The sequence below is a fragment of the Petaurus breviceps genome, unplaced genomic scaffold, assembly GCF_028583685.1.
Source record: "Petaurus breviceps papuanus isolate PSGF00001 unplaced genomic scaffold, PetGlider_PUasm1.0 90845, whole genome shotgun sequence".
In the NCBI taxonomy this organism is placed as follows: Eukaryota; Metazoa; Chordata; class Mammalia; order Diprotodontia; family Petauridae; genus Petaurus; species Petaurus breviceps.
This window is the reverse complement of record NW_027187359.1, coordinates 14868064-14891541: the sequence shown is the minus strand read 5'-3', so window position 1 is coordinate 14891541 and position 23478 is coordinate 14868064. Positions and strand designations below refer to the sequence as shown.

Here is a 23478-nt window from a genome sequence, read left to right as displayed (position 1 = left end):
TTAAATAATTTGTGAATCAAAACGGTTTTAAAAATATAGACTGACAACAGTATAGCACTGATAAAAATAAGTAGGAAAAAAAGTCAAAAAAATTGTAACAAGAAGTTATAAAGAAATTTCTTACTAAGTACTAGACATATATGTAATAAAACAAGAGGTACTGGAAAAACATTCCTTCCCTATGAAGTAGGGAAAAAGGTTGACAAAATCCTATACTCAGCATAACTCAGGAAAGAGCCCTAATGGTCATGGGGACTGAGACAACAGGATATAGCAGATTCAGGGTAAAAGAGGTAATACCTTTTGGAGAGGTCTATAAGAAGGACCGTAAAATAATGTGGGTTCTATGTAAGGTCCATTCTAGCTATTTTTTCCATAGCAGATCCAGGTGACATGGTATAAGGCAGACTTCATTCATAGGTTTTAATAAATAATTACTTTTGACTCAATCAAAGTCTCATAATGTGAATGATTTGGGCAAACAAAATATACTCACTGGGCATGGTGACTGAAGAAACATTGTCACTTTCTCATCCTCTAGCATCAACTGCAAAAAGAGGCGTCGTATAAACCCTGAAATGTTTCCAGATGTTGGAAGGTTCCCTCGTTGAGGGGATGATTGGAAAAGTTCACAAAGAACCTAGAAAAGCAAGACATCTAAAATTTTTAAATGTGACTTATTAAATCCCTAGATTTGTTTCTCCTTGAAATTATAAGAAATCTTAAAAAAAAAAAAAGAAACTAAACGTAGTCTAAAAACTACATTTAAGACTCAATATTTCGCAAAAATTAAATGGAGATAGATTAAAGGACATATGAGTGAATGGACAGAGTGATGGATGTAGAGTCAAAGTACCTAGTTTCAGTCCCTGCTATTTCATTACCACCAGTGAGACTCTGAACAAACCACTTGAAGCCACTGAAACCCAAATTAAGTGGGCTCCAAAATGAGAGACGAAAACAGATGGCTTTTCCTTCCAGCTTTAAGTCTGTTATCTTATTATTCACTTAACAACAATCATTTAAGAGTTACAATAAGAAATTAAATCTTCTAATACCAAGCAAATAATCTAATTATAGCAATATGTCAATGAAGCCTAGCTTTAAGACAAAAAATTTTCAGGAATATAATGCAAAGTTCCAATACCAAAAATGAATTTTAGCAATTTTTTAGATCCTAGAAAAGGTGGAAGGAAATGGGAAAAGACAATGAGTGGTAATATATTTTTTAAGATAAATCCCATGATTAAAAAAAAAATTTAGGGGCGGCTAGGTAGAGCAGTGAAGAGTACTAGCCCTGGAGTCAGGAGGACCTGAATTCAAAGCTGGCCTCAGATACTTAACACTTACTAGCCGTGTGACTTTGGGCAAGTCACTTAACCCCATTTGCCCTGCCTCCCCCCCCAAAAAGCACCCCCCCAAAAAATTTATTCACATGCTATGCTAATTATCATGAGCAATGATTATGAACTATTAAGATTAAAATTATGTAACGTGGGCTCATTTTAAATGCTCACAAATCCTATGATGATTCTCCTAATAAATGTTCAAGCTGTTCTAAATAATGGTTCCACAGTAAAATAACACACACATCAGCAATGGATGCAGAAAGAAAAGATTGATGGAGTAATTATCTTTTTTTTAAACCTTAATTCTGTGGTTCAAATCCCAGTCAATCTACCTTATCACTTCTCAGTTGTACTGCAATAGACTCCTATCTCAAACCTCTCCCCTTTCCATTTCACCCTCATCCTAAAGGACAGATCAGCTGATGTCCCTTCCCTGATCAAGAATTTCCAAAGGCTCCCTATTGTTTCTAGGATCAAATACTAGCCTTTCTTTCCAGCTTTATTGTCTGGTTCCTTTATCTTTTTCCAGGTTAACTGTACATTGCTCCCTGTCGCTTTTACTAATGTTCCAAACACACTATCATACTAGTAGTTTCTCAGTAAACATCTATTTTTCCATCTTTTATTTTTATGCCTTTGTACAGCTTGTCTCATATGCCTGAATTATACCCCTTTCTCTGCTCTGTCTTAGAATCCTAACTTCTTTCAAGAAGTTCACCTCCAATGCTATCAAAAAGAAATTCTGAATCTACCCTAAGTGTTATCACTTCCTCCCAATATCCCAGCAGATCCAATGGAAATTACTTAATATTTACTTTGTAGACTTATTTTATTCTTACCTGAGCCATCAGCCTCTGATTATTAGGGTGACAAGAAATGCACTGTAAAAAGAATGCTACTGTGGCATTCTCAATTGCAGTCCTCTGCTGAGTAGTTAATCCTGTTCCAGAAGCTGAAGAGAGCAAAGTAGACCTTGTACTAGTTTGTGGCACCCCTGAACTGTGTCCTCCTGAAGTGGCACCAGAATGACATAGTAAGAACAAAAGGGCTGTCCATAAAGGGTTGACTTCAGAACCACCAAGCCAATCTTTCATAATGTGGCTACTGCCGACTTCTGTCAAGAACCTGAGAACAGGTGCAACCAGGTCTGCTGTGATGGGCATCTTATTAAAGTGCTGTGGAACATGGTGTCTCCTGAGTTTGTCCTGGGTAATATCCACTGATGGAGAAGTGCAATCAGAGCTAGAAATGTGGTTAAAACAGAAAGTAGCCAGGCTCCTTACAAGAAGTGAGGGTAATCCTGAGTCTAATAACTGTTTGATAGCCTCTGGAGATTGAGAGGATGCAGCAAGAGTTGCCAGGTGAGACTCAGTTAGTGCAAGAGGCGCTTGTGCGTTTTTTGAGTCATCTGTTAAAGATGAACTGAGGTCCTGCTTTTTACTATCATCAGTCATGGAAAGTCTATGGTGACACTGTAATGGAGGAGGAGTAATTCCCATCCAGGCCATAAGCAAGGAAAAATAATTTGGGTGTATATGACACATTGAGCAAAGAAGACTGTCAACAGCTTTCTTCAAAACCATGTTGCAAGGAAGGGACATAGACCAATTAAAAAGTGACCTGGAAAAGCCAAAAAAAAAAAAAAAAAAAGATTGTATATAAATGTTAGTTTTTTATTTTAAAAAAAGACACTTCTATTCTGAAACAATCATTATATGTTTTTTAAAAATGAAGTTTACCTAATGGAAAATGACATTATAATAAAGTTTGCTTAAACTATATATTGCTTTCAGGGGGACAAATTGTAAAGATTTATACTTTATCTCTTCATCCAAGTTATCATTTTAATATATTATATTTATTGGACATATATATTATATATATATAATACAACAATATATTAATTTGTTGGGCAATTATTCAACATCTACAATATGCCTACTAAAATCTCTACAACAAAATGGCAAAATTTAAAAACAAAAAATTTGCATGAAAAACTAAAATATAAAAGCACTTTAATATGTACATGTAATTCAGAAGACAGTAGTGAACACTTTCAATCTTTCAAAATGATCTTTCAATCCAGTATGTCCATATCTGCTTAAAACTTGTTGGTAAAACTGTTGAAGCAATTTTAAAAAGGTGACAGAAAAGAAGGAGATGCTTAGATTTATTAAGCCCAAGAAATACATTAAAAAGCTCAGCTGTCACCACCATTAAAGAAAGGTACAGAAAGAGTAATAGAAGTGAAGATCCAAGCTAAAATAATGAGAAACCTTTGCAGTACTAAGCTACATATTGATCAAAAGTGTGTCCTACCTATCAAAATAACCACCTTAAAAAGGCTAGAAAAATTCATTTGTCAATATTTTCTAACACAAAAGAAATCTTTAAATATCATAAATGTTGCAGTGAGCTACAATAAGTTACTTTGATTTTTAATGAGTTGAAACAACACACAAGAATGAGTGTTAATTATTTATCCTTTTTAAAACAAGATCATCAAATTAAAGTAGTTAAAGATACACCAATATTCCTCAGGATTATAACTCAATAGATCCAATGTATTTAATAACATATTCCTATTTAAATACAGATTGTGGACTGTGAAGTAAATTTCATCATATATATAAATTTATAACAGAATTATGAAAAGAAGGTTTCATATACTCTACTTACTCAAAGAGCTCTCTATTCAGCAGTGCTGGTAAATCATATTCCACCAGCAGCTCATAGCTATGCCATAAAATTGCTGCCACACAGTGCAAATGAGAGGGAGATGGCATTAAAAGACCATATTCTCTTGTTGATGTGCTGGGACAAACGTAGCTCATCCTTCCACTTCTTTTCATAGCAGCTACTCTTGCAGAATCACTGACCCACTTCAACAAAGCCTGAATTCTTCAAGGAAGAAGCACAAAGAGATTTCAATCAAGACTGTAACCTGGATGAGGAAAGGAACTTTGCCTCACTTATATTTTACATTCATTCCATACTGTGTGATAGAAAAATTTTATTTGAAATGTGTGTGCATGCTCACAAGTGTGCATGTGGAACAGCATAAGTAATTATGTGGGACAGATATTTTCATTTTCTTTCCAAAAAGTTGGGTGAGCAATTTTAAAAAATGAGATGAGCATTCTTTAATTGAAGGCACTTTTTTGTGCCTTCATTACATGTAAAAATTACATCTTAAATGAAAGTGTCTTCCAGAACTATGGTCTCAATATTATAAACACATTACACTCAATAACTAATTAAAATCCATAATACTGAAATGTTTTGCGTAACTACACACATACAACCTGTATTGAACTGCTTATCTTCCCAGTAAGGGTGGGTGACGAGGGAGGAACGGAAAGAATCTGGGATTCAAAGTTTTAAAATCAAATGTTAAAAAAAAGTTATTATTATTTTTTTTTTTTGCATGCAACTGGGAAATAAGATATATAGGCACTGGTGTATAAAGATCCATCTTGCCATACTGGAAAGTCGGAGGGGGAATGGGGAAGGATATAGAAGACAGCAGATTGGGGGAGGGGGTATATAGTGGGATTGCTGTTTTGGGGTACTGGGTAGGGGAAAGACAAGTAGAAAATTTGTAACTCAAAATCTTATGGAAATGAATTGTATAAACTAAAAATAAACATGAAATTTAATTTTAAAAAATTCTTCAATTATATTCTCTATCTGGAGTGTTTGATATATTTTGCTTTCAAACGTTATGCAATACTTATAGTCAAGGTCTTCATTGTGATTGTGGGCGCTGTAAATACTACATTGGCACTACAATCCCAAAAGAATTTCTGTAACTACAGTACTATGCACATCTTGAAGTATACTATCAAACAAGTGACTGTACAGATTATGTTTTCTGAAACAAGCTGGTTATGATGGGGAAAAAAATTGTGACATCCCTCTAAGAAAGCTGGTTGCAAAGGATATTAGTAGTGATAAGAAGAAAAGAGTACCTGACCAAGGGACTAATGGCTAATACTAATTTTGTTATAAATTTTTTCTTTTACACATTCCTTCTGGTCCCTCCAGATCTGATATCTTACAGTCATCAACAAGTCACTAATATCCCACAGCCCAATCAGCGGCATACTATTTCTCATTACTTACATAGAAACAACCAGAGCCTCTTGTCACCTCTTGCAGGGATCACTGCAAATAGTTCCTAATTGGTCTCTCTAGTTCTAGGCTTTCTTTTCAATCTATCCTTTACACAAAATTCAAATTCATAAAACTGATCATGTCACTTCTCAGCTTGAGAAGTAACTCCAGGCATTCCTCATATTCAATGGTTCCCTGATACCTCTAGGGCAAAATACAAATTCTTCTCTTTGATATATCACAATGCACTCACAATTGTACTCCTATATCTTTCCAGGATGATCTCACATTACTCCTTCTCAATTACTATTCCTCTACCTTGGGGAACCTATAGAATTCTTCTACCCTCAAGTCAAAATCTACTTCCAATAAGCAGAAAATGATTCTGTTAGGATCTACTGGTGGATGATGCTCACTCTAAGAAAAACTGCTTTTTATTTATTTTGAAAAATTTTATATTTCAGAAAGATTATGGTGTGAAAGATAATAAACTGGTCTTAGAGTAAGGAAGTCCTGGGTACAAAGAAATACAACTTTTGAAATACACACTTAACTTCAGTGCCCAATGTAACTGAAATTTTGAAGTTTTCAAAAAATTACTGATCTTGAGTGATAGAGGGAATTTCTTGTCAGGTAATTCTGTACAACAATAAAATCACAAGTCTAAATCAAACAAAGACAGCAAAAAAACTGTAAATACTGATTGTATTCCTCCCTGTTTCAGTACCCAGGAAGAATAAAAATATTGGCAGACACTATTTCATTCTTATCTTTGCATACCCACTACTTAGTACACAGAAGAGGTCCTTAATGAAATACATCCCTCCAGGAGGATAGTGTCAAATACAATATCAAAAAAATTAAAGCACCTATGTTTATAACACTGTCACAGACACTAAATCAAATGTAAAATGTATATAACATAGTCCTTTACATTAAAAAACTCAACTTATAGGATAGATACAAATCCAGCAGGCAAAGAGGAAAGACAGATGGGTAGCCAAAGAAATCAAAGATAACAATAGTTATGAAAGTCCATGGAATATTATGGGGCAGAAGTGACGGCTAGGTGGTGCAGTGATTAGAGCTCTGGCCCTGGAGTCAGGAGGACCTGAGTTCAAATCGGGGCTTAAGACACTTAAAACAAACAAAAAATAAAAACTAGTCATGTGACCTGGGGCAAATAACTAACCCTGTTTCCCTCAGTTTCCTCATCTGTAAAACGAAATAGAGAAGGAAATGGCAAACCACCCAAATGGGGTGATGAAGAGTCAGACAGGACTAAGAACAACTGAATAAGAAGAATTATTTGTAGTGGCTAGGTGACACAGTGAATAGAGCAACAGCCTTGGAGTCAGGAGGACCTGAATTCAAATCTGGCCTCAGACATTTATCACTTACTAGCCATATGACCTTGGTCAAGTCTCTTAGCCCCAATTTCCCTACCTTCCCCCTTCAAAACAGCAAGAAATTTTTTTTTAATTTAAAAAAATTATGGGGCAGAGAGTTGTAAAAGTTGGCAGAAGCACAGGGTTCATGGAGGAGAACATCTAATAAGGTAAGTGATGCATGCAAGGTCTTCAATGATAGAAGAAAACTGGTGGGAGGCATATAAAAGAGGCAAGGGAAAATGGTTACAATGGAGGAGAAGAACAGGAAGGCAAAAGGGAATGGGTCAACCTTATTCTCCTTAAATTTGGCTCAGGGAAGGAATGAAATAGACACTACGTAGGGTATCTCACCCTGCAGGAGAGTAGGGGGGAAGGGAGTGAGAGGGGGGATGATGGAAGGGAAGGCAGGCTGGGGCGTAGGGAAGTCAGAAGCACCCACTTTTGAAAAGGGACAGGATCAAAACAGAGAATAGAACAAGGGGGAGGTGCGATAGGAGGGAAGGAAATATAGTCAGTCTTTTACAATATATCCACTATGGAACTGTTTGGCATAGCTACACATGTAGAACCTATACTGAATTGCTTATCTTCCCAGTAAGGGTGGGGGACAAGTGAGGAAGAGAATGAATCTGGAATTCAAAGTTTTAAAATCAAATGTTTAAAATATATATATATTATTATTATTAATATTATTTTACATGTAACTGGGAAATAAGATATACAGGCACTGGGGCATAGAGATCCCCATGCCCTACTGGAAAGTCGAAGGGGGTATGGGAAAGATATGGGAGAAAGCAGATTGGAGGAGGGGATATCCAGTGGGGCAGTGGTAGGGGAAAAATGGGGAGAAAATTTTTAACTCAAAATCTTGCTGAAATGAAAGATGTAAACCAGACATTAATAAAGCATTTGATTTGAAAAAGAAAGAAGAAAAAAAGAAAACTGGTGTTGATTAAATACTATGGAAATAGTAATACTGATCTCCCCGACTAGTCTAAGTTGCTATTAGTAATTAATAATGAAAATAATTAGCAGAATATAGCCAAGTGGAGGATAAAACATAAGCATGCATTCAGTCACAATGTACAATAAATATGTTGATATATTATATAATTTTTGGAAGTGGTATAAATTTTGCCTGAGATTCATTCCTTCCTCCCAAGTCTACAAATAAAGATAAGAAAATATCAGTATAGGGGTGGCCAGGTGGCTCAGCATTTAAAGAGCACCGGCTCCAGTGTCTGGATGACCTGGGGATCAAATCCGGGCTCAGATACTTAGCACCACACCCAGAAATAACTGGCTGTCTAACCTTGATCAAGTTATTTAACCCAGATTGTTAAAAAAATAAAAAAATCAGTATGTATATTTCATGTTTTTGTCAGAGTCTACATATAGCAAGGAAAAAAAGCAAACTATATTCAGAAAAAGGAAAAAGATATGATCAAGGTCACTGGAACAATATATATAAAGTGGGATTTTAACACAGTTTTTCTTGATTCTATCACCAATCCTTTTTCCATGAGGCTACCCTGTCTTTTTCTTGCATGGAAAATAAGAAATTTAAATCATTTTACCTGTCCTTTGTCCCAGGATCCTGAGTGGTTCCAAGCTGGTAGAGAATGTCTATTGTAGAGTCAGAAGATAAACCATTAAGTCTTCCAAAAAGTAAAGGGCTATTCAAATCTTACCACATGAAAAAAAGGAATAGAAAAAATGCAATCTCAGAATTGACTTTTTTTTAAAAAAAAGCAAAGTTGGTGTGTGTGTCTGTACACACACACACACACACACACACACACACACACACATATTTTGCTCTTTGAAATAAGTAGATATTTTATACTTTTTTCTTTATTAAAGACACTTTTCATTATCTAGGGAAGCTAATTTTATAAGTTATAGAACACAGAAGATTGACTGACAATACAGAAAGATATTGAGAATTGGAAAGGCGGTTAATGACCTATCATTTTCAATTTATCGCAAGAAAAAATGGATAAGGGGCGGCCAGGTAGCACAGCAAGTAAGAGCACCGGCTCCAGTGTTGAGAAGACCTGGAGATCGAATCCCGGGCTCAGACACTTAGCACCCACCCAGAAACACCTGGCCGTGTAACCTTGAGCAAGTTACTTAACCCCGATTACTTAAAAAAAAAAAATGGGTAAAGCAAAATACTCACCTGTAGGGTCACTGCCTGATGCTGCACAATTTCTTAGGAGGATATCTATCAGCTTTAATCCAATTTTAGTGGACTGCAGGCCTATTTTAACAAGCACCGCTTCGATGTTAGGTGAATGCATACCACAGTATGGTGACATTAGTAAGGCCGCACATGTCTGAAGAAGATTAGCAGTGGGTGCAGCTGCACTTGCCATCATTCCTTCCAGATCACTTATGTGAGTAAGGCAGTGATGTAATAACCGTAACCAACCAATACTGAAATAAAAAAACACAAAACTGCTAGAATGACAAATATTAAAAAATCTACCTCACATTGTTTCAGTGATAATATACAAGGTTTTAAAATACAGAATGAAGAAAAAATTCTACTAAAATTCAAGTAAACTAATTTCTGTGTATCATTTAATAAGTAGGTACAGGAGTGGCTAGGTGTCAAGGTGGATAGAGCACTGGCCCTGGAGGCAGGAGGAACTGAATTCAAATCCAGCCTCAGACACTTAACACTTACTCGCCATGTGACCTTGGGCAAGTCACTTAACCCCCCAATTGCCCTGCCTTCCCCCCTCCAAAAAAAAAAAAGCAAAGTAATAATAATAATAAGTAGGTACAAAGTCAGATTAAAAAGTCTTACTTCAAATTGTGTTGAAAAATACCTTGTTTTGGACACCTGATCTTCAGATGGAAGAAAAGGATTGTTAACTGTTGCTGATGAAGTATTTCCAAATGCTGTAAGGCCCAATAATTTAATCTGAGAAAGACCCAAGGTGCTGGCATCTCGTGGACGGTGTAGTCTCAGACAAACAGCAGAGGCTACTTCTGGCTTAACAAGCTGGATTTTTATGTACGTGAGACCACTGGTAACCACCGGAGAAGACAATGGTAGCATATTAACCCCATCTGCACTCACTTCAACAGATACTGAAGAAGGGCAAGCTATAATTAAAGAAAATAACATGTAATGGTTACTACAGTTACTATATGTAATATAGTGCATACATAGTATATATAATACCATATAATATAGTTGCAATAACATGTAAAAGTTACTATTCTATACCATAACAGAAACATCCCTTTTTAATTCATCTTGATTTCTATATTGTGTAAAAACCAAATTTGTTTTTCAATTCACATTTTGCCATTGATTTCAATTATGGTTTCACAGATGTCTCAATTTTGTTCTAAGATATAACTCATAATTAAGAATTCTATATATTCACTTTAAAGAATCTTCTAATTTTAATTATTGCCAATCTACATTTATGTAATCCTCCAACATGACTATGAGACATTAGGGCAATTGAAAAGAATATATTTATTGCACTTAGCAATGCAAACTGTATCTCATGAAGAAATTTAATTACTTTATGTATTCAATTTGACAAAGAGCAGTGTCAAAGGTAACAATCATAAGCAATTGCTGTTAAATTCTTATTTTCATTCTTTTCTAAAGGCAAAGAATCCAATAGATAGACTAATAATCTCCAAGGAAAAGTAAAGCTCATTTCTTAGTGAAGTTAAAAGCTTATTTTCACTGACATTATCTTAAAGATAGTAAACAGCGGCAAAATCAGAATGTGTTTAAATATTGCCACATATAATTACAAATACATACAGACATAATAAAGATATATAACAGATATAAAATAATGGCTATTATTTTAGCTATAATTTATATAACAATTATTATTATCTAGTTAGCTATTATTTTGCATAACGTTTTAAGGTTAGCCAAGCATGTTAAATGTTATCTCAGTAGATCGTCACAATAACCTGTGAGGCAAGTGCTATCATTATCCTCATTTTACAGATAAGGAAACAGAAATAGAGAAATTAATGACTTTTACAGGGTCATATAATTAATAAGCATCTAAAGTAGGTTCCTTATATCACATTAAAGTGATCTATAGCTAGGAGTTATTTAATATTTAAGCAACTGAACATTTTTTTCTCACAACCAAAGGGACGTTGCTTAGGTACATTTCATTACATGGACAACATTTTAGAACTGAATCAAAAGAAGGTAAGATTTTCATTTTATCTTTTTAATTCCAGTACTAAGAACCAAACCTTTTTCTAATACATAAAGCCATTTGCCAGTCATAACTACCAGTCAAAATTTGTACAAGACTATTTCAATGATATGGGTTGTTATAAAACATTTTTCTTAATATATATCCCTTTCCACTCCCCAATTTACTTACTTGCAAGAGATGCAAGGTGGGGTTGGATGTGTATCTCTTTTATAAGGACAGCAGCTGGAAGGTGGATGGTCAAGTCACACCAGGCTTCCTCTGGCAAAAATATGTAAGACCATGCAGCAGAGCGAGCTCTTCTATGAGGTGGAGTAGCCTGAAGCAATACTTCTGCAGGTTGAGCAGTAGGGCTACTTGATGTAATAGTCCCTTGAAAAGAAATTTTTTACAAAAAAGTACAATAAATCACAAATTCTATGAGTCATTAAAATATATGAATTATAAATAGCATTTCATAATATTGTTATACTTGAGACTGTTCAATATTGGCTACTATCTAAAGACCATCATTTAACAATAGCATTTGTGTAGCACTTGTGTAATAATAGCTTTTGTCTAAGGTTTAAAAAGCAATTTTATATATTACTTAATTTGATTCCCCCACCAACATTTCCAGTCTCATACCGTACCCTCCCTTTTCTCACTTACTCACCACCACATACCGTATGATTTAATGATGCTGACCTTGTTTGTGTTGCTCAACCAAGACAATCCATCTAAAATGGCTGTCCCCTTAAGCCTAGAATGCTCTCCCTCCTCTTCTCCACTTCACGTTTTCCCTTCCTTCAAGTCCCAGATAAAATCCTACCTTCTAGGAAGTATTTCCAGCCCCCTTAATTCTAGCACATTCCTTTGGTTGCTTATTTCCAAATTATCTTTGTTTGTACAATTTTGTTTGTGTATTGTCTCTCCCATTAGATTGTGAGCAACCTTCTTTGTATCCCCAGTATTCAGCACAATACAATGCACATGGTAAATGTATAATTCATGTTTATTGATTGATTCTCATAATGATCCCAGGAGTTCAGTGCTACTATTAGCCTACTACATATGAGGAAGCTGGGGCAGAGAATGGTTAAGTGACCAGCCCAGGGTCACATAGATATCTATTAAAATGTCTGAGGTCTAATTTTGAACTCAGGTCTTCCTGAATCAAAATTCAACATTTAACCCAAAGATTATCAAATTCACAGTCAGATCAGTTTATAATAAAAAATTATTGGAGTTAAAAACAGAATTTTAGATACACAATGAAGAAAGTCTAATGCTTTGTGCCAAAAAGTTAAAAATTAAATTATTTATTGCTAGAGCTAACTGTGATCAACCACTTGAAACTACCTTTCTATAATTAAATTAAATAAGCTAGTAAAATTTGGAAATATGCTAATACCATATCATTTAAGGGTCAGGAAGCTAGTTCTATGGAAAACTAAGAGATAAAGAGACAGTTAGATAATAAAGAATGATAAAGAAGCCTAAAGGTCATCTAATCAATTACTAACTTCATTTTATAGATCAAGAAAAACAAAAGAGTTAATGATTTACCCAAGGTCATTAGTGCCACCATTAGTGCTAGCATTAGAGCTAGCACTACAGTTCAAGTCTCCTTACTCGTAGGCTAGTGCATTTCACAACATACCAGAGTTAACAAATTAGAATATCTCTCATATTCATCAACTGTAGTTCTACTTCTTGAACCTTATATTATTTCATTTCAAATTTCACTGTTAATCACTTGTAATAAAGTGAATATTTGACCCAACAGAAACGGTAGACATTAATGTCACATGAGCATTTAGAGCAATCATTAATAAAGTATACAACACAAACTCAGCACATACACACAAATATGCAAAGCTGTGGAAGGTACAGCCTCTCCTACCCAAAGGTGCAAAGTTGTGGATTCCTTCTGCATTGTCAGGTTCAGAAGCTAGTACTCTTGCTTTCAAACTACTGTCAGCAGCCTTACTAGGCCCAGAGTCCAGAAATTTCATAATTGTTGACACCATACTTCTTGCAGTATTTACAATAGCTCTGGTACTGGTAACCATGTTGTTGCAAATAAGCTGAACACCTCCTAAATTCAAAAAGAGAGCTAATGAATTAAAATGATCCAAACATAACTTATTTGATAACTTAACACTCAATGATTTAGACAATTACATCTGACAAAAAAACCTCATGAGTAAGTCTCCTGAAAATCACCTAAAGAGTTGTTAAAAACAGGAGAGATTTTTCTCTTACCCATATCATGAAATGCTTTTAATGCTTCGCTGGTATCCAAGACTCTCAAAATGAACCACAACAGTGGTTCAGATAACTGGCAAGTAGCAAGAGAGCCCTGAAAGAAATATAAAGAACTTTATAATGACAAAGCTTAAAACAGAAAATTATCTATGTTAAAAAGCTATATTAGGACAACTATATAATGTATGAATTTAGTATACCTCATTACTTTTCAAAAACAATTTTGTTTCACTGTTTTCCAAGTTAATGTCTTTCAATAACACTAGTGCACATAAAAAAAGGAATGCAAAAACTGGGTGTACATTAATTCTCCCAGTAAATCTCTACCCTATCTATCTTGAGTCAATAGTTTTATACAGGTAAAATAATTTTGCAAAGATCCAGATGAAGTGTGTTTAAATGTCTTCTGGAATTTCAATTTTAAAAACATTATTTCTATTATGTATAGTATTTGGTAAAATAATCACTCCAAGTTCAAGTAAAACTCAAAATAAAAGAATTACTTGCTTCTGAAAGCAAATTTAACTTAAATACACAAAGCCAAAAGAATATATAACAGCTCAGTAAAAAGTAAGATACATAAAACACAGTAATAAATGATACTTAGAGAAACAGCTTTAAATTTAGTTTACAACTAAAAATGCATCAGAATTGTTATACCATTTTAAAAATAGGACAACTCACCCTCATATGGATTGTGAACAAAGATTTAATATTTATCATTTTGATTTATAGCATATTCCAATATCAATTAAAGAGGACTTAGTAATATAAAGTTTTAAAACTCATTCATACTTATCTCAAAATCAAGAACCTACCTATAATATTAAAAAATATTTCCCTATCATTGTTGTAATATGATACAAAATAAAAACCAAGCACATCACTACAATGTTTTTGAAAATGACTTACTTGTCTTCCCATATAGCCACAGGCCATATATGTTAGAATTGGTTGCAACATGACCTGTACTGTAGTAGCCTTTTTGCTCAGAGTAGTGAGTATGGTGAATAATCCATCCCCAACTGATATTGCATCTAATCCACCATGAAAGTTTTCATGTTTGGTGAGGTGTAAGCCACTTGCACCTAGTACCAAAAAAACACAGCTTTTATCAAAAAGATAGCCAAAAGAGAAAAGAACAAATATTGCATTAAAACATAAAGTCAATTTTCCAAGTAGTCTTGACAAATAGCATTTTCCTACATCAAATAAAAACAGAGGTCATAAATTTATCATGAAAACTCCAAGAAGAAACACTGTAAAACTACTGTATCAGGGTAAAAAACATGTGGCAACTTCTATATGAGACAATTATATATCCTACAAATATGTCTAGACTTCTGTTTAGAAAAGAAGATAAAAAGTCTAAGGAATGCAATTCAACATTCCAGCTAATTAAGGAAAATGGAGTTCTACTGTTTGGAAAAAATTGCTGAGGGTATAAGGTAGATTTCATTTCCATGAAAACTTCTGGACAACAGTTAAAGATGATGTAGTGTAGATTACAAAATAGAAAGATTTCGAACTGGTTATATAACCAGACTGAATAGCAATGTCATAATGAATGTTGATTCCCTACACAGGGTCACAGACATGGCCACTTATACACATGATAAGGCTTACCAATATCTATCAAATCCATAAACACTGAAGTTTTGCTCACAACTAGGTAGTACAGTAAATAGAACACTCGACCTGAGTCAGGAAAGCCTGAGTTGAAATCCAGCTAGCTATGTAATCCTGAACTTAACCTGCCTGCCTCAGTTTACTCATCTGCAAAATAAGGATAATAATATCACCTACTGTAGGATGGAGGGTTAGCTCTGAGGGGTCTGCCATGGGTGCAAATCCAGGCCAAGAACCCCCTTGAACCCACCTGGGCCCATTATCTCAGAATGTTGACTAGCCACACTCCATTCATCCTCCCTCCATGCAAGAGAGGCTTGGAACATTCTGGCTATCCCTAAAACCATGGCCACTTGAGCGATACAGATAAAGTACTGACGCATGAGATCAGAAAGCAGGGATGTCCCAAGGGAACGACCTCCTAAAGGTAGCAAGCTAGGCACCTCATGTAAAAAACTATGTGAAGTTTCCCATGAGAAAATATGATGTAAGTGCTTCAGTTACAGTATATAAACCCTAACCCTCATATGCTTATTTGAGATTTGATTAGCATGCATGCAATAAATATATGAATGCTTTCAATCTTCGCCTTATTCACATTCTCACATTTCAGCTGGTGCTGCGAGTACAGACAACAACCTACCTTCTAGGGCTGAAACAAACTGAAATAATATTGTAAAATGCTCTGTAAATTTTAAAGTGCTACATAAATGCTATTATACCATCATCATCATTTTATTATTATTTCAACCTAGAAGGAAGTTTTATCAATGAAGCGCTCCTGAGATTTGTCCTTGATCATGCATTTATCGATGACTTGAATAAAGAAATAAACTATATCCGAGACATATAATGGAACAATAATAAAAGAAACTAATATGTAAGATGAGAGTTGAATTACAGGGACCTTGACCAACAATGGGACAAAACTAATAATTAAACACAAGTACATAATGGGTGAGATGTAGTTTGAAAACAATCAAGTTTAAAAAAATCTGTGGTTTTGTCTAAAAATTCAACAAAAATCTTAACATATCAGAAACCAAGGAAGTTAAGATGGAATGCTGTGTAAGAGAGAGAGAGATGCTACCCAGAATAAAACAAGGGACAATTACACATCGCTGCTATTATCTTCATTTCTATTTACCATGTTTTAGGAAGAGCAGTGACTAGCAGGAGTACACCCTGAGAATGCAAAGTAGTGGAAAGATCCTCAGTCAGAAGACCGAGGTTGAAATACTAGTTCTATAACTGCTTCTTTTTTTAGCTTATGCAAGTCACTTAACTACTATCAGCCTCAGTTTTCTGACTTATAAAATGAAGGGATTGGACTAGATGAGCTCCAAGGTATCTAACAGCTATACATTGTAGTATTATCTAACCATCCACACAATTTTGTTTTTTAAAAAAATAGGGTTGTTAAAATAGATATATACTAATATATGCATCAGGGATTGTTTAGCCTACATAAAGTTTCAGAGAGAGAGTGGTCTACAAGTATGTGAAGGCTACTGGATAGTAAAGAGATGCTACCTGAACTTATATTTGAGAGCAAGATGGAAGCGCTGGGTAAAAGTTGTAGGGAAGCAACTTCTGAGATAAAAAAAAAAGAAAAATTCCTGACAATAGCTATCCAAAAGTGAAACTAGGTTTCTTGGCATTAGTCATTTTCTAGTTATTGAAGATCTTTAAATGGAGGCGAGATAAACACTGCATCATGTTGTACAGAGGATTTCTAGTCAAATAAAGGCTGAATTGCACAAACCTTTCTGTAATTTTTAAATCTCTGATTCTATGACATGTTCCATGAAGGAAATTAAAATAAAAAGGCTTGACGTGAAGATAAGGAAGGAAATAAAATGACAGCAATAAAGAAGAGGTTTGCAAAAGATCCTGATACTTTTTGAAGGAGGAACATTCCGTATTTAAGAAAATAGACAATGTAAATTAGTAAGGATTCTATTACCATCATTAGAAAACAATAATATAGTGGTAAATAGTGATTCCCTAGAGTCACAGACATAGCAATATATACATACAACATGCATCAAACTCACTAAACATTTAAATTTCCTGATACATATGGCAATCAATAGAGCAAAATAGTAATCTATAGTTAATGATTTTAAAGGCTCAGTACTTCTCTTACCTGATAATTCCTTTCAGTACCCTTTGCTGGATCACATACCATCTCCTGTTTCCTAAACATAGGTTTCCCTCAAGGTTTTGTCTTAAGTGGCTGCCTATTCTCTCTACACTCATTCCCTGGATGACATTGCTCTCATGGGTACAATTATTACCTCTATGTAGATGATTCTAAATATTCTCTACATAGCCCTATCCTCTCTCTAAACATCAGCTCCACAAAACCAATAATCCATAGGATATTTCTACTTATCAACATCTTGTACATTCAACATGTCCAAAAGAGAACTTATCTTTTCTCCCTAAACCTAGCACTCTTCCAAATATATTTCAGTTTGGAAAGTAAGGGTGGAAAGGGTGTGACTCCCTTCCAGGCATCTTTGACTTGACCTTTTTCCTCACTCCCACAATGTCATGTCTTATCTTGGTGATTCTCATACATTTCATCCAAATATTCTCTCATCATCTGTACCTTTTCCTCAATTCTCATTATTCTACTTTAGACTTTATCTCAGGGACTACTACTGTACTAGGTTCTAGGATGCTCTTCCTATTTTTATTCTCCCCCTGATTCAATCCATTTGACATACAGCTGTCAAACGATCTTCACAAGACAAGGGAATATGACTTATGAGGGGGAAAAATCATCTCATTTTGGGGATTTTTAATGAGAAATAAAACAAACAGATATCTTTATCTCTCTAAAAGTGTGTGTATGTGTGTGCACACATCTCTTCAGCTGGCAAAAAAAAATTTTAGACAAAAATACTAAAATAAAAGGACTATAAATGGAAACACCATTCAAAAATGATGACATTCTGTCTGGATAACTCCAATACAATAATAAAATGGACTGTATCTTAGTATAAAAAACTAACTTATTGGGGCGGCCAAGTAGCACAAGTGAGTTAGAGCACCGGCTCCAGTGTCGGGATGACCTGGAGATTGAATCCTGGGCTCAGACACTTAGCACCCACCCAGAAACACCTGGCCATGTAACCTTGGGCAAGTTACTTAACCCCAATTGCTTAGGGGCGGCCAGGTGGCTCAGAGAGTAGGAGCACCGGCTCCAGTGTCGGGATGACCCGGGGATCAAATGTGGGCTCAGATACTTAGCACCACACCCAGAAATAACTGGCTGTGTAACCTTGAGCAAGTTACTTAACCCCAATTGCTTTAAAAATAAATAAATAAAATAAAAAAACTAACTTATTAACAATGAGGAAACCAATTCAATATGATCTCTGTGAACTCAATCAAACTTTTAGGTAAAAAGTCTAAGTGGATAATGAAAAGAAACATGGCATGCCAGCTGCAGGAGCTCTAACTGAATATGTTGAAGCAAACTGTTGATTGTGAAAAATGGTAACTGAATAAAAGAAACTGAATATTATCACCTTCTGCTCCACTCCTTTGAACAGAAGTCACTATAAAGAGAATATAGCAGAGAATGCTGGGATTAGATTTAAATTCTCCTTCTGGCACTAGTTTCTGAGATCCTGAGAAAGTCATGTAATCTCTATTAGCCCCAGAAACTTCTCAACAGGAACTTCTCTGCTTAAGAGATTATATTACAGGGGCAGTTAGGTGGTGCAGTGAATAGAGCACCAGTCATGGATTTAGGAGGACCTGAGTTCAAATTCAACCTCAGACACTTGACACACTTACTGGCTAGAGACAAGAGATATTACAGCTTTTCATTTGTGGAGAGAATTTCTACAACAGAAAAGACCACAGAAATAGTTTCAATAAGTAAACACTTGAGCTTTTTTCTGCAGGCATGAGCAATATAGTTTTATAATATGAGCTCACCTACAAAACATTAGAATAAATGAGGATGAAAAAGATTATGAGGTAATTCTCATAAAAAACTAAAAAATACTGGAGGGGGGGAAATTATCTTACTGAAAATTTGGAGGAACAAGTAATTAAAAGCTATCATCGCGAAGGCAGCAAGCATTTATTGGTTACTAAGTGTGGGGGACTGCATACACAAAACTAAAACCATAACAATGAGAGTAGTTGGTTATCAGTGTGTATTTATTAGATCTTTTTTTTTTTGCCTTTTGGAGGGCAACTGGGGTTAAGCAACTTGCCAAGGTTACACAACTAGTTTTTTTGTGTGTGTGGGTGTTAAGTGCTGAGGCCGGAACAGCACTCATGTCCTCCTGACTCCGGGGCCAGCGCTTTACTCACTGTGCCACCTAGCCACCCTATTTATTAGATCTCTGTATTTGGATATTGATATTTTTTGGACATGAAAACTATGTAAGCAAAAAAATTTCAACTACAGGGTCAATCATAGCATAAAAAAGACTATAACAAAGTAAGCCCTTACCACATGAAAGAAATAAAAGTGGTATGACAAAGAATGTGCGTGCGTGCATGTGTGTGTGTGTACACATAAACGTAGAAAAGCTATGAAATCATCATTTTTCTTCGCAAATGATCAGGAATGCGTGATAGCACATAAGAAGAGGATCAAAACATGAGTTCCAATTTTAAAGTAAAGGACAACATTTCAGCTTAAATATTATTAGGAAAACTGTGATAATCCTAGTAATAGTGCAAACCTGGATTTATAAAAAAGCTTTCATTAGTAAACATGGCTTGCTTTTTTTTATAAGTCTTAGATAATAAATTATAACAAAGATGGAATTTTGTCTTTCTATCCTAATAAAACACAAACATAAGCAGAAGAAAATTTTATATAAAATAGGAGACATTAACTTTGTAAATAGCATGTATATGAATATTAGCAGGTTCCCCAATATGGGAATAGTTTTGCCCCATAAATTAACTCTGTAACTCAGAAAAAACAAAGGTGAAGAGTTTCTAAACAGTAATACTTAGCTTGATACCAGGCTTATGTTTTTCAGTAACCTACTGTCAATGCTTATTTAAATTTACTGTGGAAATCAATATGATAAAAATTTTGTCAATCAAGTCACAATATCTAGCTCATTTTTCAAAGTAACTTTAAATGTAAAAGAATAATAATTCTCAATATGCTTACTAATAATCCTTAATAATGAATAATTCACAATCAATTTTACTACTAAAAAACTCCATTTCTGATAACAATGATGTATTGACAAAAGTGAAACGTTTTCAACAGTCCAAAGAACTTGCTTCTAACTTTGTTACTAAAAACGATGGCCAAGAAATAACAACCAACAAAAAAAAAAATACGTACCAATTATCATTGCCATTGCACTGCTATTACACTGGCCCAAAGCAGACAAAATCTGGCTCATAATTTGTTGATTGGCCAACACTAAGTCAGCCACATAGGCAGTAGAACTTTGGGTACTGGAACTGCTTCCGTTGCCATCCTTGCCTCCTGAGACTTTTTCTTCATCTGAAACACTGTCTGTAGTACTGGTAGCCATTGGAACTCGAGCACTGTATTCTCTACTAGTTGAAAGGGGTAACTGCACCAGAATATTGACCAGTTTTAATAAATCAAACATAAGCTGATCCCTTGTCATTTCTCCACATACTGCTTTGGCATCACCTGGACGAATTATGTTGGCAAAGAGTCCCCCAAAACATGCACGAGCACCTACTGAGCTGTCTGATCCACTTCGAGACACCACTTTGTCAGAGCAAGTGATGTAATGATGCACTAGAAATGTAATGGATTCAATAACAGCAGAAATAATGCTGACAGAAACAACTTCAAAATTTTGCTCCAGTGTGAATTCTAAGAGCTTCACTTGCGCATCTAGAGGTCCTTGGCCTGTCTGAAAAGCACCCCTGCAATAAGAGAGAAGTGATTTAAGCATGCACACTGGTCGATCATTTCCAAAGAGACAATTTAAAAATAGCTTATGAAATGAGCATAAGAAAGCAAAACAATATTTGAAGCAAGTTTTTTTTAACTTAGCATTTGGGTTAAGTTGTAGGCTAGAACTTTTAAATTCATTACAAGGCTCTCTTTTCCATTTGTTCCTTTCCTTTTATTTTAAAATTATATTTTAGCCAACCCAGAAGAAATATTTTCCTTTATAATTAGTGTAAGATAAACAAAAAAGAAAGCCTTGGGAAAGACAGTTGTATAAAGAGGGAAAAGCACTGAGATTAACCCAAACTATATACTCCAGCTTCCTACATGTCTTTAAATTTTAGCTTTTAGTATCAGAATCAAATAATGTTAAAATGGAAAGAGACCTTAGTGGCTAACTAGTTCAATATATAGGTATACCTTCTCTACATAAAAAATAATAAATATCCATAAAGCTTTTGTTTGGAAAGCATGGGGTGGAAGATGGATGGACTATTTCAAATCAGTCCCTTTAGATAGCTCTTATTTACAGTAATTTTTACCCCTGACACCAAGCCACTATTTGCTTCTTGGAAACTTTAAATATTGTTCCTTTTTTTGCCTTCTACACACAATCAAGAACAGTCTTATCCAGTACATCAACAACAACAGCCTTCCAGGGAAGCTAAAAATAAATATGTTCCCCTGAGTTATTTGCTCTCCACACCACATATGTACAGTTCCTTCAGCTGATCTTTACAAGATGGCCACAAAGACCTTCACCATCATGGTGAGAAAAGAATGTAGCTTTTGTAAAATAGAACATAAGTTCCTTTCAGACAGGGACGACAGTCTAACATTTTATTTGAAAACTCTTTGCAACATAAGGGCTGAGATATCACTACTTAATACATGATACAATCAAAATAAATTAAACTAAGCAGTAGTTACTAAACACATATTACATAAATGAAACAATGATTGAAACTAACGAAATATATATTACTTTACACAGAAAACTTCATTAAACACCTATCACAATAAAATAGAGATTTTAAGAGATAATGGAGGAAGAAATATGAAAAAAGAATGATGCACTGCAATAACTGAGATTTACAGGGACCATGGGTGAACTTAAATCTTAATGCTACCATTTACTACCCTGAAAACTTAGTCACCTCATTTTAGTTCCCTGGACCAAAATTTCATCCAGAAAAACAAAGGAGGGTGGATTAGATTATCTCTAAGAATCATTTAAATTCCAAAACTCCTTGTCTCCAACTACAGATTTAAAATGTGATAACAGTTTAATTGTTTTAAAAATCTTAGCTATTGTACAATCTTAGCTTAGTATGATATGAAGAATCGCATTATGACCATTTTAATGTAAAATGTCATCAACTACCAATATTATTTTTTTAAATTCATGATTTACCTCTCTGTTGAAAGTATATGAACTAGCTTTAGCAAAAATTCACTAAATATCTGAGGACATGTTGAAGAAAGGTGCACTTGTAACCTTGTGAGAAATTCTTGCATAGCTTGTGTAGCTGTAGGCCCAACCTGAAAGAAAATTATTCAAAATAATATTCATAATGAGGACCGAGATAGATCTTCTTGTTATATAGACACATTTATTACCATATGGAAACAATAGCATCATTAAATTATTTTACAGCGAAGTGTTTATACATTCCTAACAAGCTTAAATATGATGAGCAATTTAAATGGTTCAACTTCCCACATCATTGAAAGTCTAGCATATGTCAAGTACATAATGGGTACTCAATATATCTTAGTGTCAACTGGATGAAATAACCCTTAACTTCAGATTAGATGCTCTATATTACTCACTTAAACTGTTTCTTCTTCATGGTTTATGGTTATATAGCTAATACAACTCACTTTTAGTTCACTTACCTAAGTAAAAAGGGTTTAATGTGAATTCTTTTTGTGAGAGTAGAAGAGTAAGCTAAAAGGGCTAATATCATCCCGTGATTATAGATTTTTAATGAAAACAAATCCAAGGGGTTGGGAGAAGAGATTATGCTGATACATTAGTGTTATAGTTAAAAAAAGTGGTACAGACATTCTGGAAATGAAATACAAATCCTGATTAAAAACAGGAACAAGGGGCAGCTAGGTGGCGCAGTGAATAAAGCACTGGCCCTAGAGTCAGGAGGACCTGAGTTCAAATCCAGCCTCAGACACCTAACACCTGTATGACCTTGGGCAAGTCACTTAACCCCAATTCCCCTTCAAAAAACAAAAAAGAAACAATATTGAAATGCTTGATTTCAACCAGATACCTTATTGCTTGGTATAATATATACTATTAGAAGGTCAGTGACAGAGAGGATAAATTCATATACATCTAAATATTCTTTACTAATTGTTGTTATTTAGGTGTATAACCATTGGAGAATAGCTAAAAGAATCGTAGTCCACAAATCTGACAAAATAAAACTATGCCGTAAGAGACAAGGAAATGAACAATGTGTTCTAACATTGGAATACACTTTAAATAATGCAGAATGAAATAAGTAAAATGAGGATAATATCCATAAAAAATGAAAACAATGTGAATGCAAAGTACTGTAATATAAAACTGAGCG

General features: G+C 34.7%; 1 protein-coding gene across 8 annotated transcripts in view; it reads right to left on the bottom strand.

Annotated features, from left to right (window-relative positions):
- Positions 1-23478, bottom strand: part of BIRC6 (baculoviral IAP repeat containing 6) — a 317039-nt gene that overhangs the window by 130877 nt on the left and 162684 nt on the right. For all 8 annotated transcript variants that reach the window (XR_011165250.1, XM_069072166.1, XM_069072160.1 and 5 more), the window contains 12 exons: positions 22299-22426; positions 20294-20856; positions 14236-14411; positions 13321-13417; positions 12959-13153; positions 11245-11445; positions 9694-9973; positions 9039-9295; positions 8434-8542; positions 4029-4250; positions 2189-2969; positions 497-640 (listed from right to left, as the gene is read on the bottom strand). Coding sequence is in view for 7 of the 8 variants with exons in the window: in XM_069072166.1 (XP_068928267.1) it covers positions 497-640; positions 2189-2969; positions 4029-4250; positions 8434-8542; positions 9039-9295; positions 9694-9973; positions 11245-11445; positions 12959-13153; positions 13321-13417; positions 14236-14411; positions 20294-20856; positions 22299-22426 (3153 nt within the window). In the remaining variant the exon portion in view is untranslated. The remainder of the gene's footprint in view (positions 1-496; positions 641-2188; positions 2970-4028; positions 4251-8433; positions 8543-9038; positions 9296-9693; positions 9974-11244; positions 11446-12958; positions 13154-13320; positions 13418-14235; positions 14412-20293; positions 20857-22298; positions 22427-23478) is intronic.